The sequence below is a fragment of the Nerophis ophidion genome, linkage group LG12 (genome assembly GCF_033978795.1).
Source record: "Nerophis ophidion isolate RoL-2023_Sa linkage group LG12, RoL_Noph_v1.0, whole genome shotgun sequence".
Lineage (NCBI taxonomy): Eukaryota > Metazoa > Chordata > Actinopteri > Syngnathiformes > Syngnathidae > Nerophis > Nerophis ophidion.
In genome coordinates, this window is record NC_084622.1 from 32,298,765 (window position 1) to 32,318,242 (window position 19,478).

General features: G+C 44.0%; 1 protein-coding gene across 1 annotated transcript in view; it reads left to right on the plus strand.

The window, feature by feature from the left end:
- Window positions 1-19,478, plus strand: part of syt9b (synaptotagmin IXb) — a 108,406-nt gene that overhangs the window by 53,789 nt on the left and 35,139 nt on the right. The window contains exons 3-4 of the mRNA XM_061917387.1: window positions 617-834; window positions 6,063-6,603. Of these exons, the coding sequence (XP_061773371.1) occupies window positions 617-834; window positions 6,063-6,603 (759 nt within the window). The remainder of the gene's footprint in view (window positions 1-616; window positions 835-6,062; window positions 6,604-19,478) is intronic.

Here is a 19,478-nt window from a genome sequence, read left to right on the forward strand (position 1 = left end):
TTAATTGAACAAATTGCACAAGATTCAGCAACACAGATGTCCAAAGTACTGTGTAATTATGCTGTTAAAGCAGACGACTTTTGGCTGTGTGTGTACGCAGCGCTCATATTCACAACAGCCCGTGACGTCACACGTACACGTCATCATTACGCGACGTTTTCAAGAAAAAAGTCCCGGGAAATTTAAAATTGCAATTTAGTAAACTAAAAAGGCCGTATTGGCATGTGTTGCAATGTTAATATTTCATGATTGATATATAAACTATCAGACTGCGTGGTCGGTAGTACTGGGTTTCAGTAGGTCTTTAAAGCAAGTATATAAAGCATTGATGAAGGTGTTTGGATTTTTTTTTTAAGCGCTTTATAGGCAGAATGGAGTGACTCCAATAGGATCCTTTGTAAGCAGACTTTTGATCGCATTTATTTACTAGTTAGAATGCATTTAAAAAAAATATATGTGTTCTTGTCCTACATAAGAATGGTAAACGAAAGACAAAATTCCACCCAAAAGTGCAGCTCCCATTTAAGACTCCAACTTTCCTGTCACTGTTGCCATTTTGCACTGAGCTTCTACAGGACAGATGTATACCACTATATTAAGAACTATTTGTTCACAGGTGGACGGGGATGACCGTGAGTACAGTGAAGATGGCTGCACGAAAGAACCCGCAGGCCCCTCGTTGGCTATGGCTGTCCCGGAGTCGGCTCTAAAAATCAGCCACACATCACCTGACATCCCTCTGGAGACTCAGGCCAATGTGGACCATATCCAAGCACACACTATAGCTAGAGACAGAGTGCAGAGACAAATTACTGAACCCACATCATCAGTACGGTTAGTACACGTGGACCCTGTATTGACTACGACTAAGGTTGAACAAAGAAAGACATGGCATATATATTTAAGTACCCATTTATTTGGCTTGATGTGAAATTATAGCGTTATTCCGCTTTATCGTCTACACCAGGGGTCTCAAACACGCGGCACGAGACGTTATTTTTGCGGCCCGCACCTTAATATGAAAATTTAATGTTGGTGCGGCCCGCGGGTTATATGTGAATGGCGCTATACAGCGTCATACTCGTATACCCTCGATTTTTCCGGGTGACTCCCAATTTTCCGTGCCCCTCCAGGGGTAATCATTCCCCCGAATTTCAACCTAACAACAACATTAAGGGGGCACCGTGGAGGCACTACCTTTAGAGTCTTCTACAACCTGTATAAACAGCGTGCCAGCCTAGCCACATGTTGTATTTAGCTTCTGTAGACGCAGTAAGCGACTGCAAGATATAGTTGATCAACAGCCATACAGGTCACACTGAGGGTGGCCGTAAAAACAACTTTATCATTGTTACAAATATGCGCCACACTGTAAACCCACACCAAACAAGATTGTCAAACACATTTTAGGAGAACATCCGCACCGTAACACAACATAAACACTACAGAACAAATACCCAGTATCCCATGCAGCCCTAACTCTTCCGGGCTACAATATACACCCCCACCCCTCCCCACTCCGCTCCCTATTGTAGCTCGGAAGAGTTAGGGCTGCATTGGATTTGGGGTATTTGTTCTGTTGTGTTTATGTTGTGTTACGGTGCGGATGTTCTCCAAAATGTGTTTGTCAATCTTGTTTGGTGTGGGTTTACAGTGTGGCGCATATTTGTAACAGTGATAAAGTTGTTTATACGGCTACCCTCAGTGTGACATGTATGGCTGTTGATCAAGTATGTCAAGCAGTCACTTCCGTGGGTCTGCAGAAGCCTCATACTTCCATGGGTCTGCAGAAGCCTCATACAATATGTGATTGGGCCGGCACAGTTTGTATGGTTGAAAAGCGGACGAGACGACAGATTCTAGAGGACGGTAAATACAGTGCCATCACCGCACGCCCTTAATATTGTTGTCCGGGTGGAAACCAATTAGAATGTTCGCTCCGGGAGGTGAGTGATCAGACAAAGAGCAGCTCAAAGACTTCTATGGAATTACAACAAAATGAACCCAGATTTCCCTCGCCCGGACGTGGGTCACCGGGGCCCCGCTCTGGAGCCAGGCCCGGAGTTGGGGCACGATGGCGAGCGCCTGGTGGTCGGGCCTGTCCCCATGGGGCCCGGCCGGGCACAGCCCGAAGAGGCAACGTGGGTCATCCCTCCAATGGGCTCACCACTTATAGGAGGGGCCATAGAGGTCGGGTGCATTGTGAGCTGGGCGGCAGCCGAAGACAGGGCACTTGGCGGTCCGATCCTCGGCTACAGAAGCTAGCTCTTGGGACGTGGAACGTCACCTCACTGGGGGGGAAGGAGCCTGAGCTAGTGCGCGAGGTAGAGAAGTTCCGGCTGGATATAGTCGGACTCACCTCGACGCACAGCAAGGGCTCTGGAACCAGTTCTCTCGAGAGGGACTGGACCCTCTTCCACTCTGGCGTTGCCGGCAGTGAGAGGCGACGGGCTGGGGTGGCAATTCTCGTTGCCCCCCGGCTCAAAGCCTGCACGTTTGAGTTCAACCCAGTGGACGGGAGGGTAGCTTCCCTTCGCCTTCGGGTGGGGGGACGGGTCCTGACTGTTGTTTGTGCTTACGCACCAAACAGCAGTTCAGAATACCCACCCTTTTTGGGTACACTCGAGGGAGTACTGGAAAGTGCTCCTCCGGGTGATTCCCTTGTCCTACTGGGAGACTTCAACGCTCATGTTGGCAACGACAGTGAAACCTGGAGAGGCGTGATTGGGAAGAATGGTCGCCCGGATCAAACCCGAGTGGTGTTTTGTTATTGGACTTTTGTGTTCGTCACGGATTGTCCATAACAAACACCATGTTCAAACATAAGGGTGTCCATATGTGCAGTTGGCACCAGGACACCCTAGGCCGCAGTTCCATGATCGACTTTGTAGTTGTGTCATCGGATTTGCGGCCTTATGTTTTGGACACTCGGGTGAAGAGAGGGGCGGAGCTTTCTACCGATCACCACCTGGTGGTGAGTTGGCTGCGATGGTGGGGGAGGATGCCGGACAGACCTGGCAGGCCCAAGCGCATTGTGAGGGTCTGCTGGGAACGTCTGGCAGAGTCTCCTGTCAGAGAGAGTTTCAATTCACACCTCCTGGAGAACTTTGAACATGTCACGAGGGAGGTGCGGGACATTGAGTCCGAGTGGACCATGTTCCGAACCTCTATTGTCGAGGCGGCTGATTGGAGCTGTGGCCGCAAGGTTGTTGGTGCCTGTCGTGGCGGTAATCCCAGAACCCGTTGGTGGACACCAGCAGTGAGGGATGCCGTCAAGCTGAAGAAGGAGTCCTATCGGGTTCTTTTGGCTCATAGGACTCCGGAGGCAGTGGACGGGTACCGATGGGCCAAGCGGTGTGCAGCTTTAGCGGTCGCGGAGGCAAAAACTCGGACATGGGAAGAGTTCGGGGAAGCCATGGAAAACGACTTCCGGACGGCTTCGAAGCGATTCTGGACCACCATACGGCGCCTCAGGAAGGGGAAGCAGTGCACTATCAACACCGTGTATGGTGCGGATGGTGTTCTGCTGACTTCGACTGCGGATGTTGTGGATCGGTGGAGGGAATACTTCGAAGACCTCCTCAATCCCACCAACACGTCTTTCTTTGAGGAAGCGGTGCCTGGGGAATCTGTAGTGGACTCTCCTATTTCTGGGGCTGAGGTCGCTGAGGTAGTTAAAAAGCTCCTCGGCGGCAAGGCCCAAGGGGTGGATGAGATCCGCCCGGAGTTCCTTAAGGCTCTGGATGCTGTGGGGCTGTCTTGGTTGACAAGACTCTGCAGCATCGCGTGGACTTTGGGGGTGGTACCTCTGGATTGGCAGACCGGGGTGGTGGTCCCTCTCTTTAAGAAGGGGGACCGGAGGGTGTGTTCCAACTATCGTGGGATCACACTCCTCAGCCTTCCCGGTAAGGTTTATTCAGGTGTACTTGAGAGGAGGCTTCGCCGGATAGTCGAACCTCGGATTCAGGAGGAACAGTGTGGTTTTCGTCCTGGTCGTGGAACTGTGGACCAGCTCTATACTCTCGGCAGGGTTCTTGAGGGTGCATGGGAGTTTGCCCAACCAGTCTACATGTGCTTTGTGCACTTGGAGAAGGCATTCGACCGTGTCCCTCGGGAAGTCCTGTGGGGAGTGCTCAGAGAGTATGGGGTATCGGACTGTCTTATTGTGGCAATCCGCTCCCTGTATGATCAGTGTCAGAGCTTGGTCCGCATTGCTGGCAGTAAGTCGGACACGTTTCCAGTGAGGGTTGGACTCCGCCAAGGCTGTCCTTTGTCACCGATTCTGTTCATAACTTTTATGGACAGAATTTCTAGGCGCAGCCAAGTCGTTGAAGGGTTCCGGTTTGGTGGCCACGGGATTAAGTCTCTGCTCTTTGCAGATGATGTAGTCCTGATGGCTTCATCTGGCCCGGATCTTCAGCTCTCACTGGATCGGTTCGCAGCCGAGTGTGAAGCGACCGGAATGAGAATCAGCACCTCCAAGTCCGAGTCCATGGTTCTCGCCCGGAAAAGGGTGGAGTGCCATCTCCGGGTTGGGGAGGAGACCCTGCCCCAAGTGGAGGAGTTCAAGTACCTAGGAGTCTTGTTCACGAGTGGGGGAAGAGTGGATCGTGAGATCGACAGGCGGATCGGTGCGGCGTCTTCAGTAATGCGGACGTTGTATCGATCCGTTGTGGTGAAGAAGGAGCTGAGCCGGAAGGCAAAGCTCTCAATTTACCGGTCGATCTACGTTCCCATCCTCACCTATGGTCATGAGCTTTGGGTCATGACCGAAAGGATAAGATCACGGGTACAAGCGGCCGAAATGAGTTTCCTCCGCCGGGTGGCGGGGCTCTCCCTTAGAGATAGGGTGAGAAGCTCTGCCATCCGGGAGGAGCTCAACGTAAAGCCGCTGCTCCTCCACATCGAGAGGAGCCAGATGAAGTGGTTCGGGCATCTGGTCAGGATGCCACCCGAACGCCTCCCTAGGGATGTGTTTAGGGCACGTCCAGCTGGTAGGAGGCCACGGGGAAGACCCAGGACACGTTGGGAAGACTATGTCTCCCGGCTGGCCTGGGAACGCCTCGGGATCCCCCGGGAAGAGCTAGACGAAGTGGCTGGAGATAGGGAAGTCTGGGCTTCCCTACTTAGGCTGCTGCCCCCGCGACCCGACCTCGGATAAGCGGAAGATGATGGATGGATGGATGGATGGCTCCGGGAGATTGTCGGCAGGGGCACTTATATTCGGGTGTTTTCCGGAAAGATCGCGAGAGTTGGCAAGTATGTTGCTAGGGCGGGAAAGCCATTCAAAGATGGTGAATTCATTAAAAAGTGTATGTTAGTTTTTTTTAAGAAATCTTTTCTTGCGGGCCAGCCTCACCCAGTTTCTGCATCCAGTGGCACCCAGGTAAATTGAGTTTGAGACCCCTGTTCTACCCTGTGTGCAGCACAGAGGCTTATTGATTACATCCTACTGGTAACTAATTATTAAGATGATTCTAATATGCTACCCTTGTGGATGCTTTACATGCAATTTATTAAGTTCCTGCACCAATAATATTTTCCAGATATCATACATATGTTTCCGAACAAATGTGTATCACAATACTTTATAGGTGCCCTCAAAGTGTCAGTCATAGACTTAGACTTAAACTTAGACAAACTTTATTGATCCACAAGGGAAATTTGTCAAACTTGCAAAAAAGATCATCACATTTTTCTTTCATGATCATTTTTATAATAATGTTTTAAAATTTATTAATAACATAGCATGCAACTAATGTACATCGAAAAGTATCGATATGCATTTTGGTACAGGTACCAAGCTATTGGTATCGGGACAACTCTTGCATCGGTTTCGATTCTCTGGTACCAGAAATTGGTACCCCAATGATTCAAATGTGAAAGGTACCCATCATTAGTTGGAAAACTGCTAGTCTACTTACTATTGAGGTGCCCAAATTGCATGTCACAAATTTATTTTGGTTGTCCTATTTTTTTTCCAAAATACCACAAATTTAATTGATTAACAAGTGACTCTTTAACAGTATCTGAATACATTTTATCGTTACTTTTTTATCCAGCCACAACTCTATCCGCCGTCAGATGAACCTGTCCAATCCAGACTTCAACCCTGCTCAGTTCCAGCGCCAGGAGAGTCTGACCGGCCTAGGTCGGCTCAAACCTGAGCTTTACAAACAACGCTCTGTAGATCCAGATGACGGACGTAGACCAGACAGCTGTGGATGTCTCCATTTCATTCTTAAGTTTGACTTTGATCTGGAGCAGCTGATAGTGAAGATTCACAAGGCTCAAGATCTACCTGCCAAGGACTTCTCAGGGACTTCTGATCCTTACGTCAAGATCTATTTGCTTCCTGACCGTAAAACCAAGCACCAGACTAAGGTGCACCGCAAGACTCTCAACCCAATATTTGATGAGGTGTTTCTATTTCCAGTGGCCTACACCGAGTTGTCGAGCCGTAAGCTGCACTTCAGCGTCTATGACTTTGATAGGTTCACTCGACATGATTTGATTGGTCAAGTGGTGGTGGACAACTTCCTGGATCTCGCAGACTTCCCTCGAGAGACCAAATTGTGCCGGGACATACAGTATGTCACATCGGTAAGATACACATTTTTATTTAATATTTGTGAAAAGTTTTATCCTGCTTTGCCTTTACCACAGTAACAATACCAGTCTCATTTCTTTTTGAGACTTTGAAGATTTGGAAAAGACTCATGTTAAATAAAAGTTGTATTCACGGTTTAGTCACAAACTTTTATTTAACAAAGTTTCTGAATCTTATAGGATAACTATTCATCAAACTACTGTTGCACAATTTTCCCAGTCATGTCTATCTAGCATTTGAAAAATATTACTCACAATAAAGTAAAAATATGACAAAAAAGTTATATACTTATTTGGCTCAAAAAGACTTTGGGTTTCAGCAACTGGACCTTTTTTGACATAGAAAGTTAATGTTAACATCACTTTCTTATTCAGTTACTCACTGTCCTTTTTACGATTCATATTTTTTTAATCCCTTTTCTATTAAGATTTTGATCAAATATATATAATAACATAGTAAACAAACAAACAAAGTTACAGCTTCTTCTTCTACATTTGAATCTGCGCTTGGAGATGTACCAGATCAGATTTAAGTTTATTATGAAAGCTAAAATGCCGCAATGCATTTGCAGTTTATTTACGTCATTGGTATCCAATTTGGTCCGACTGACCATCTGCTTATTTGACCAAAATGAGGCCAACATCTTGTCTATTTGGGTAAGAACAGGATTCAGACATATCAATGAAGTAATGTGGAACTTATCTGTACTTTCAAGAGACAGAAACATTGAAATATACTTAGAGTTAGTTAATGTTTAATGAAAGCGGTATAAATCTTTGGTGTGATGACCCAGATACTCAAACACAACACTTGAATTGTTGTGACAGAAACACATGGATGATACTGTATATATATTCCATTACTCAGACTGTATATGTAGCATTGGTAATCAATGTGACTTAGTGAGAAGGTAATGCACATCTTCGTGTTTAAGGAGCAAAGAGTGATCTGGATTCCATCTATCTAGGGAAAGCTCATTACCATGTGATTTCATAAGATTTTCCATGTAGAATCACTGTGCAATCTAAGTCAAAGTGGGATGTTATTTACTGTTAATGCTTGAATTAACCCTAATATTTCAAAGGTGTTGAACTTCCGGCGCATGCAGTGGTGAATGTCTACCAAAAATCGAAAAACTTTGTGTGTATATCTTGGCAAATGTGACACTTATCTTTAACTAAAGAGGAAAGAGCAGCAGCTCACACTTCCTCAAAAATTCTGTAACATCGAGGATGAGATGATATGAGCCAGTTTAAAACATGTCTCAACTATAAGCATCGTGATGAAGCCTATAATTGTTTTTTATTTTCATTTGTGCAATACTGCAGTTTCTCACAAGGAAGCCTTATATTAATTTGCAAAACCAGACAGGCTGATGGCGCAATGGTTAAAGACACAGTCTTTTGGGCATGACATAAGATTCAAATCCAATGTAAGGCATGTATTATGATTTTCTGTTTTGATTGTTTTCTTTCTAATTTATGCAATATTTGGTAGAACTAAAAATCCCCATTTTTACCCATTTACCAGGAACATTTCCCATATTGTGGAACGCAAATGTTGAAAGTATGTAATTGCCTTTATCTACCGACATCCCGACTGAAGTTACAAACCTCCCAGATCCTGATGTTTTTGTGTGCATGTATCAGGGATGGTAATTTTCCGTGGATCCGCGGAATTCCGCCGATTTTGGCGCCGCAAGGGTTATTTCTGTGAATCGTTTAAGTCCGGGGAGAAACTTATAGGGGAGGTTAGGTGCTCGTGGTTTTTGTCTCTGCGTTGACCTAGTTATCAGTACAAGGCAGAGAATTCCCGCTAAAAATATTATTCCAATGTGTGAAGGCACCAGATTGGCCAGCTCTACTATCAGCTGACAACATCAACCAATGACATTGCCCGTTATAGGCGTCTGCACGCGTCGTTTGCCGACAATATCTAGTCCCTGAACCTCAATTATTGTGAGCTTTTCTGAACTCGTATTCTGTTTATATTGGTTGTGTTTATCGGCGACTAATCTGGAAAGAAAACACAGTAGCTCTCAATTAACACGTTTCTGTTTGGACATAACAGTATCAGACACGGTTAAGCTTATTCAAGATAGGAATGCTTCATTAACAAAAGATATCAATAAGGGCGTGAGAAACAAGTGGAACCGGGCATGGTTCGATATATCTATCAAACTGAAGGTGAAGTATACAAACTGATCAGCGATTTCATTGCAAAGTGCGATGAACCGGGACGTGCTCAGTGCTTATATTGCAAGGACATTGTGAACTATGGATCTCGGGGAAAGGTGGGACTCTTCGACCACGCGATATTGGCAAGGCATCTAAGTAAAGTGAGTTTACGGAGAAGTAATTTTTCACTGGGATCTGCCTTCAAACTGAAGTCAAACATCGTCACAAATGCAGCCTCAAATCAACTATCGAAGCCTCCCACCTCCGACTCAACTCCTCTCACACCAATCTACGACAGACGAGTCCATTCAGAGGTACAATACACAATTTTTTTATTTCTTGAATTAATTGATTTAACATATCTTGCATGTTTAATACAGAATGAATTAATACAGCATGATGTTTTCTTCAAAATAACAGATTGAATGTGTGAAAAGCATGTTGTTAACTAAACCTTTAAAGCATGACAAGCATGTAAGTTGTTTTATTATATAATATTTTTTCAATTATTGATTGAAATTTTAAAAAAATGATCTTTGCATCTTTTTGAAAAAAAAAATTTCTTTCCAAATTAAACTTTTTGTGGAATGAATTCAACTTGTGTTCATTTTCTAGGCCCTGGTCCTTGGAGTTATCGCTGAGCATTCGCTCCCACTGTCATTTGCCCCAGTCCTTCTTTAGACAGCAAAAGAGTTGGCCAAGGATCCCAAGGCAATGAATCACATGGCTTTAGAAAGAACTACTACATCATACAAGATGAGATTTGAATTGGCAAAGACCTTCCAGGAGGAGACCATTCATGATCTTCGCACTTCACTTTTTTCCTTGAATATTGATAAGAGCAATAGCAATAATGACAAGCGTGTCTTTGCTGTCCTTGCCAGCTACTATTCGAGGAAGAGGTAATTTGTTGTTGTGGAGCATCTTGCTTCCATTGAAGTAGTGAAGGTTGACACTCGAAGTCTACTGACAGTCCTTGAGAAATTATTTTGCAAGCATCAAATTCCTTGGTCAATTGTGGTCTCTATTCTTATGGATTCTTGCAGTGTCATGCGAGGCAGCAAAAATGGACTTGAAGTTAGAAAAAAATCAGAACAGGCACCTCAGCTATTGGATATAGATGGAGACTCATGCCACCATGTTCACAACGCCTGCAAGAAATTCAGCAGTTCGTTTGAAAATGTTATCGAACATCTTTAGTCTGATATTCCTAAGTGGTCGCCTGACCTCAAGTAGTTCTTTAAGGAAATTTGCATGATCTTGGGAATCAAATTCACAATACCGGATGGTTTTGTCAACCTAGATGGCTTTCGTGTTTTGATGGATGTAGAAATAACATGCCTATGATGCCTGCAATGAGGGTGTTCTACTTTGCATTCTTGGACACATCAGATAAGGATCTCTACAAGGAACCCACTCTAAGAATCCTTACTGACCAGAATATAAGGGCAAGGGAATTAAGAGGATTAAGGAGATATGGCAATTACTGGAAAAGAAGAAGTTCACAGATGATGGAATGAAACGCAAAAAGAGGATTGCAGCCAAAATCATAGTTCATAACAAGAAGATGATGCTAATCAGCAACTTCTACCTGGCTGTACTACCATTGCTAAAGGACTATGTCTTACTTTTCCGGTCTGCTGAACCCCTCATCCATGTCCTTCATGAACAGCAAGAAGATCTCTTCAGGAATTTCCTGTCTTGCTTTGTAAAACCTGAGTGTCTGATTGGCAAATCTGCGAAGAAATTGAAGTCAATGGATTTGAAAAGCGACAAAGGACAATTTTTGGACGTACAGCAGATGTTTGTAGGATAGAGAAATGATGACATCATCAAAATGAGTCACAAGAAGGACATCATTATTACTGATTTCATGAAGAGAGCAGCTTCTGCTTATGTCTTATGCTCTCAACATCTGCAGAAGAAACTGCCCTTGGACAATCCAGTCTTGCAGGCATTGTCTTCCTTAGACCCATGTGCAAGAGGACACAGCGAGACTGCCAGAGCAATGGAGAAATTGGGAGAATTGTTGAAATCATTCCTGACGAATGACCAACAAGAGAACCTTCCAAGGGAAATCAAAAACTTTAATGTGGATAATTTGAGGGATCCTGAGGAGGGTGAGTAGATAGACGTCTGGTAGAAAGACGTTGTAAAGAAGGACAAGTACTCAGCCCTAGGAAGAATAGCCATGGCATCACTGAGCTGTTTCCATGGTCCTAGGGTTGAATCATCATTCAACACCATGGAAGACATCTTAGATGTTAAAACATGTAGGATGAAGATTGAAACCTTCAGTGCTATACAAACAGTTAATTATGGTTTGAAATCCAGAGGATCTACAGCTGTAACTCACTTCAAAAAGAAGGATTTCAAGCATGAACCTGTATATACAAATCTAGTTATAAACTTCAAAACAGTAGCTAGTTGCCATCAAAAAGAAAAAGAAGGAGAAGCAGCACCAATTACGTAAACAGAAGGACCTTCTTGAAACAAGAGCAACCTTCAAGAGGAATCAAGACAAGGCAGCACAAGTTGCCAGAACTGCCCATCTGAAAACTCAGAAGAGAAAAGCAGTTGAAAGACTAACATCTTTGGCAGCTAAGAGGAAAAAGTTGTGTTAACTGTGTATGAAACACACCTTATAGATGTGATAGATTTGAAAGAAAATGTGTTGTCTTTCAGAATTTATAAAGAATAGATATTTGGATAAACTTGTATATTAATTATAGATTTGAATGAGAATGTTAATATTGTCTTGAGACATGTGATTTGAAAGAAAAGGTGCTGTCTTTCAGACTTTGTAAAGAATGTGATTCTGGGTAGGCCTAAACTTGTATGTAGATTATAGATTTGAATGACAAAATATTGTCTAGTTAAGACATGTGATGACTGTCTATCTGCCACCATTTTCAGGAAGAAAGTTTTTAGTCTTATGTATTTAAACATTTTTATATTTAGAATTCAGGTTAATCCATTTGTAGGCCCTTTTTTGTCTATAATCCAAAAGTGTGCAAGAATTTGATACATGTGTAAACTTGTATACATAATTTTCATCACGATACATTTTTATGAAAATATTTGGTAATAAATGTGAAATTTCGGTCAGGAGAATATTGTTAGATTTTGATTCCAAATAGCAGGAAATGCATCCTAAGCTAACATAGATTTCAAAAATTTTCTGGGGGGGCATGCCCCCAGACCCACCTAGCACTCGTTATGCGACCTTCTGCAGAGCAGTGTTTTAGGATTACAAAATTTTCAGCTGATTTTGTAAATATTCATTCCCATCCCTGATGTATACATTATAGCATTGATGAGGGGGTTGTGGATCAACGATCACTTTATTAAAAGTGTATACAAAACGGTTCTCTCCCATAGTATCTTAGCCAGTGGTGTCAAACATACGGCCCGGGAACAGGTTTTTTCCCACCTGTGGGATGAGTTTGCTAAGTATGAAAGTTAATCTAAAAATGATTGCATGAAAGGAACTGCGGTTTTAAATGTGTCTGTCTACTGGATGTCGAAATCTTTTTTTTTTTTTTTATCAATCCAATTAAACAATACACAGCAATACCATAACAATGCAATCCAATTCCAAAACCAAACCTGACCCAGCAACATTCAGAACTGCAATAAACAGAGCAATTGATAGGAGACACAAACACAACACAGAACAAACCAAAAGTAGTGAAACAAAAATGAATATTATCAACAAAGGTACCAATATTAGTTATAATTTAAGCATAGCAGTGATTAAAAATCCCTCCTTGACATTATCATTAGACATTTATAAAAATAAAAATTGAGAACAATAGTGTCACAGTGGCTTACACTTGCATCGCATCTCATAAGCTTGACAACACACTGTGTCCAATATTTTCACAAAGATAAAATAAGTCATATTTTTGGTTCGTTTAATAGTTAAAACAAATTAAAATTATTGCAATCAGTTGATAAAACATTGTCCTTTACAATTATAAAAGCTTTTTACAAAAATCTACTACTTTGCTTGCATGTCAGCAGTCTGGGGTAGATCCTGCCGAAATCCTATGTATTGAATGAATACAGAATCCTTTTAAATCGGGAAAAAATCGTTTTGAATCGAGAATCGTGTTGAATTGGAAAAAAAATCGATTTTGAATCGAATCGTGAACCCAAGAATCGATATTGAATTGAATCATGGGACACCCAAAGATTCGCAGCCTTATAGACATGATCACATAATTTATTCAGAAAATATAAATAATTACAAATTAAGATTGAATGCTACTAACCGCAACAAAAACAACAACATTATTATGATTTGTAGAATTTCAGGATGTGCTTATTCTATTTTTAAACAAAGAAAACAATCTGAAGTTGTCTTTATTTTTAAGTTATTCTGCTGTGATTTTACCAGTCTGGCCCACTTGTGAGTATATTTTTCTCCATGTGGCCCCCGATCTAAAATGAGTTTGACAACCCTGATCTAAGCCCTAATTTTACTAGCACTCGGTCAATTTACTAGTCATAGACTCCATCCATCCATCCATCTTCTTCCGCTTATCCGAGGTCGGGTCGCGGGGGCAGCAGCCAAAGCAGGGAAGCCCAGACTTTCCTCTCCCCAGCCACTTCGTCCAGCTCCTCCCGGGGGATCCCGAGGCGTTCCCAGGCAAACCGGGAGACATAGTCTTCCCAACGTGTCCTGGGTCTTCCCCGTGGCCTCCTACCGGTTGGACGTGCCCTAAACACCTCCCTAGGGAGGCGTTCGGGTGCCCGAACCACCTCATCTGGCTTCTCTCGATGTGGATGAGCAACGGCTTTACTTGGAACTCCTCCCGGACGGCAGAGCTTCTCACCCTATCTCTAAGGGAGAGCCCCGCCAGTCGGCGGAGGAAACTCATTTCGGCCGCTTGTACCCGTGATCTTGTCCTTTCGGTCATGACCCAAAGCTCATGACCATAGGTGAGGGTGGGAACGTAGATCGACCGGTAAATTGAGAGCTTTGCCTTCCGGCTCAGCTCCTTCTTCACCACAACGGATCGATACAATGTCTGCATTACTGAAGAGGCCGCACCGATCCGACTGTCGATCTCACCATCCACTTTTCTCTCACTCGTGAACAAGACTCCTAGGTACTTGAACTCCTCCACTTGAGACATAATCTCCTCCCCAACTCGGAGATGGCATTCCACCCTTTTCCGGGCAAGAACCATGGACTCGGACTTGGAGGTGCTGATTCTCATTCCGGTCGCTTCACACTCGGCTGCGAACCGATCCAGTGAGAACTGAAGATCCCGGCCAGATGAACCCATCAGGACCACATCATACTGCAAAAAGCTGGGACCTAATCCCGCGGCCACCAAACAGGAACCCCTCAACGCCTTGACTGCGCCTAGAAATTCTGCCCATAAAAGTTATGAACAGAATCGGTGACAAAGGGCAGCCTTGGCGGAGTCAAACCCTCACTGGAAATGTGTCCGACTTACTGCCGGCAATGCTGACCAAGCTCTGACACTGATCGTACAGGGAGCGAACCGCCACAATCAGACAGGCCGGTACCCCATACTCTCTGAGCACTCCCCACAGGATTTCCCAAGGGACACGGTCAAATGCCTTCTCCAAGACCACAAAGCACATGTAGACTGGTTGGGCAAACTCCCATGCACCCTCAAGAACCCTGCCGAGAGTATAGAGCTGGTCCACAGTTCAACGACCAGGACAAAAACCACACTGTTCCTCCTGAATCTGAGGTTCGACTGTCTGGCGTAGCCTCCTCTCCAGTACACCTGAATAAACCTTACCGGGAAGGCTGATAGTTGGAACACACCTTCCGGTCCCCCTTCTTAAAGAGAGGGACCACCACCCCGGTCTGCCAATCCAGAGATACCTCCCCCGATGTCCACGCGATGCTGCAGTCTTGTCAACCAAGACAGCCCCACAGCATCCAGAGCCTTAAGGAACTCCGGGCGGATCTCATCCACCCCCGGGACCTTGCCGCCGAGGAGCTTTTTAACTACCTCAGCAACCTCAGCCCCAGAAATAGGAGAGCCCACCACAGATTCCCCAGGCACTGCTTCCTCATCGGAAGATGTGTTGGTGGGATTGAGGAAGTCTTCGAAGTATTCCTTCCACCAATCCACAACATCCGCAGTCGAAGTCAGCAGAACACCATCCGCACCATACACGGTGTTGATAGTGCACTGCGTCGCCTTCCTGAGGCGGCGGATGGTGGTCCAGAATGGCTTCGAAGCCGTCCGGAAGTCATTTTCCATGGCTTCTCCGAACTCCTCCCATGTCCGAGTTTTTGCCTCCGCGACCACTGATGCTGCACACCCCTTGGCTTGTCGGTACCTGTCCACTGCCTCCGGAGTCCTATGAGCCAAAAGAACCCGATAGGACTCCATCTTCAGCTTGACAGCATTGCTCACCGCTGGTGTCCACCAACGAGTTCTAGGATTACCGCCAAGACAGGCACCAACTACCTTGCGGCCACAGCTCCAATCAGCCGCCTCGACAATAGAGGTGCGGAACATGGTCCGCTCGGACTCAATGTCCAGCACCTCCCTCGTGACATGTTCAAAGTTCTTCCGGAGGGGGGAATTGAAACTTTCTCTGACTGGAGACTCTGCCAGACGTTCCCAGCAGACCCTCACAATGCGTTTGGGCCTGCCAGGTCTGTCCGGCATCCTCCCCCACCATCGCAGCCAACTCACTACCAGGTGGTGATCGGTAGAAAGCTCCGCCCCTCTCCTCACCCGAGTGAAGAGAGGGGCGGAGAAATCGTGAGTTTGGGGCGGCATGGCGTAGTGGGTAGAGCGGCCGTGCCAGAAACCTGAGGATTGCAGGTTCGCTTCCCACCTATGGACATCAAAATTGCTGCCGTTGTGTCCTTGGGCAGGACACTTCACCCTTTGCCCCCGGTGCCGCTCACACCGGTGAATGAATGATGAATGAATGATTGGTGGTGGTCGGAGGGGCCGTAGGCGCAAACTGGCAGCCACGCTTCCGTCAGTCTACCCCAGGGCAGCTGTGGCTACAGATGTAGCTTACCACTACCAGGTGTGAATGAATGATGGGTTCCCACTTCTCTGTGAGCGCTTTGAGTATATAACAATAGAAAAGTGCGATATAAATTTAATCCATTATAATTATTATTAGTATTATTTTGAGCTAAAACCTCCTTCAGTGGTTCAGTGAGAGCTGTGAATGGTTGACCAAATACTTATTTTCCACTATAGTTTACAAAAAAAATGTTTTAAATTCCTACAATGTGAATTCCTGGATTTTTTTCCACATTCTGTCTCTCACAGTTGAAGTGTACCTATGATGAAAATTACAGACCTCTGTCATAATTTTAAGTGGGAGAACTTGCCCAATTGGTGGCTGACTAAATACTTTTTTGCCCCACTGTACATTCATTAGAATCAGACAGTAGTGCTGAAAATGTCAACATTTTCAAATGGAGGAGAAAAAAAGTCATAATTTCTGTCCAATACCACATGAAAGTGGCATTTTATTTGTCCAGCTTCCATACTCCTTTTTATACACTTTACAAAAAAATACATTGTCGCCAAACTCCGTGGCTTGCTGGCTTGTGCCCGCTAGCTTTCTGAGACTCTTATTTTGTTAGCCAAGGCAGGATAAAGCAGGGCTTTAATTGTGAAGACAGGAACTGTGCAGTCGGTCTTTAGAGTATTGACGGCAGGTACGGCACGTGAGTCTGTTGAACTCAAAAGTGTTTCTCGCCCGCATGTCGGTCATTTATTCTTTATAATGATCTTGCAGCAGCCAGCGTCATCTCACTAGATCCTCTGGTGCCTTGAATGTCAATCAAGTGACGAAAGTAACGTCTTAGTGAAGATTGATGAATGCTACTTTTTAGGTGTATTTTTTTAATGCTTGGATGGCGATCGACTGACACACCTTTCGCCGTTGTAGCTCGCGATCGAAGTAATGGGCATCCCTGGCCTATCGTAGCAACAATATGACTGCAAATTGTTTCTCCTTGTTTCTTACAAATGTCTGCACAACTATTTTACCTCCCGGTACCATTAAAGAAACCTTGACCAGGCACGCTTTTGTGTTTCTGCATGCCAGACTTTTTCCTCAGGTCGATGAGCATCTCTTATTCAGTATAATTGGTAGTTGTGAAAAACAAAGACAATAACAATCTTTTTGTTAAATCACTCATGGTGACATAAGCTGGTCGGTGGTGTTCCTCTTTTATTTTTTTGCTTGAAAAACATAACTTTAATAAGCAAGTTGCAAACAGCCCCTTCGATTGAAAGTACAAGCACTGTTCAATTTGTTTTAAATGACTTTAAAAAGTGCAAATACACCTAATTATTACCTCTTTCTAACTTGTTACTTCCTACCTCTCGAATTTGCTCAGAACTTCAACAGGCACATCTGCCACGGAAATTGTCACTTTAAATGCAAGGCGTTGATTATTTTAACACCTTCTTGGCCGTGCCTGCAAGCATTGCCTGCTGAATGATGTCATTGTTAAAGTTAGTGCAGCACTTGTCATCTACAGCTGGCCTGTCTGTAGTATTGCAAGAGTTCACATTATAATTGCATGCACACTTATAAACCATCTAAATTTTCTGGTTCAATATTCCAGATGTGTTACAGTTAACTCGTTCTCAAAATTCATTAGATCTGAACTACAACGATTACATACTAAATGATGACTTAATAAACACGATTTTAAAGGCCTATTGAATTGTGATTTTCTTATTTAAACGGGGATAGCAGGTCCATTCTATGTGTCATGCTTGATCATTTTGCGATATTGCCATATTTTTGCTGAAAGAATCTAGTAGAGAACATCGACGATAAAGTTCGCAACTTGCCTTTACCGGAAGTCGCAGACGATGACGTCACAAGGGTGAGGGCTCCTCACGTCCTCACATTGTTTTTAATGGGAGCCTCCAGCAGCAACAGCTATTCGGACCGAGAAAACGAAAATGTTCCCATTAATTTGAGCGAGGATGAAAGATTTGTGTATGATGATATTGATAGCGAAGGACTAGAAAAAATAAATAAATAAATAAAAAAAGTAAAAAAAAAAAAAAGGCGATCGCATTGGGACGGATTCAAATGTTTTTAGACACATTTACTAGAATAATTCTGGGAAATCCCTTATCTTTCTATTGTGTTGCTAGTGTTTTGGTGGGATTAAATAGTACCTGATAGTTGGAGGGGTTTGTCCACGGGTGTCTTAACGCCAGTCTTTGAGGGAAGTCGACGGCAGCTGCATGGACGGCGCAAGTTCGGCTGATATCCGGTAATAAGCGACTTTTTACCACAATTTTCTCACCGAAATCTGCCGGTTGACAAGTGGTCGGGAACCATGTTCGCTTGACCGCTCTGATCCATAGTAAAGCTTCACCTCCGGGAATTTTAAACAAGGAATCACCGTGTGTTTGTGTGGCTAAAGGCTGAAGCTTCCCAACTCCATCTTTCTACTTTGACTTCTCCATTATTAATTGAACAAATTGCAAAAGATTCAGCAACACAGATGTCCAGAATACTGTTTATTTGCGCGATGAAAAGAGACGACTTTTAGCCGCAAATGGTGCTGCGCTAATATTTCCTGACAGTCCGTGACGTCACGCGCACGCATCATCATTCCGCGACGTTTTCAACAAGAAACTCAGCGGAAAATTTTAAATTGCAATTTAGTAATCTAAACCGGCCGTATTAATATTTCATCATTGATCTATAAATTATAAAACTGCGTGGTCGGCAGTAGTGGGTTTCAGTAGGCCTTTAAAGTCTATATAAAGAGCGTGACTCAGAAATTTGGAATTGTTTTTTTTTTTTTTATTTGTAGGCACGGTTGAGAAAAAAGAATAGAGCTTGTTTAGCCTTCCCCAGAAGAACTAGGATAGATCCCCTGGGTGCAAGCAGGGAGCCTGTGCTGCTTCCAGACTATGTGCATTAAACATAGCTGCAGGCACATCAAGACCTAGGTCACGTGCACTGGTCTGTAAGCTGCACGGATACATGTGCTGCATAGTCCTGTGTGAATGAGTGAGACACATTGATTATAACATATCCTTTTATGATCTCTGTTTTCATGTACGTAGCTTTGAAAACACTGTTCTGCATTGATTCATGGAGGAATTTGAACACAGTTTGTATTCCACACATATGATTTACAGGAAACCGTTCCGTATTTTCCGCACTATAAGGCACACTTAAAATCCATTTTTTTCTCAAAACTCGACAGTGCGCCTTATAACCCGGTGCGCCTAATGTACGGAACAATTATGGTTTTGCTAACTGACCTCAAAGCTATTTTATTTGGTACATGGTGAAATGATAAGTGTGTCCAGTAGATGGCAGTCAAACATAAGAGATAGGTGTAGACTGCACTATGATGGCAGTCAAACACAAAATATAAGTCTAGACTGCAATACGACTCAAGTAAACAACACCAACATTGTGTATGTTCCATTGAAAATATAGAACTGTCACAGGTATTTGTTGTTGAACTCCAAGATGCAGAGAAGGAGGCAGGCATTGAATGGGAAAACATGATTTAATTAAAACTAAACAAGAACAAACAAAAAGCACTAAAGGAGCTAGCACTGGAAGCTAGAAAACAAAAAGGAACTTTAACATGGAAGCTAGTGGACAGCAAACAGAAAAACTGGAAATAACTAATGGCTAACAAGAACAGATTACCGCTACGACGA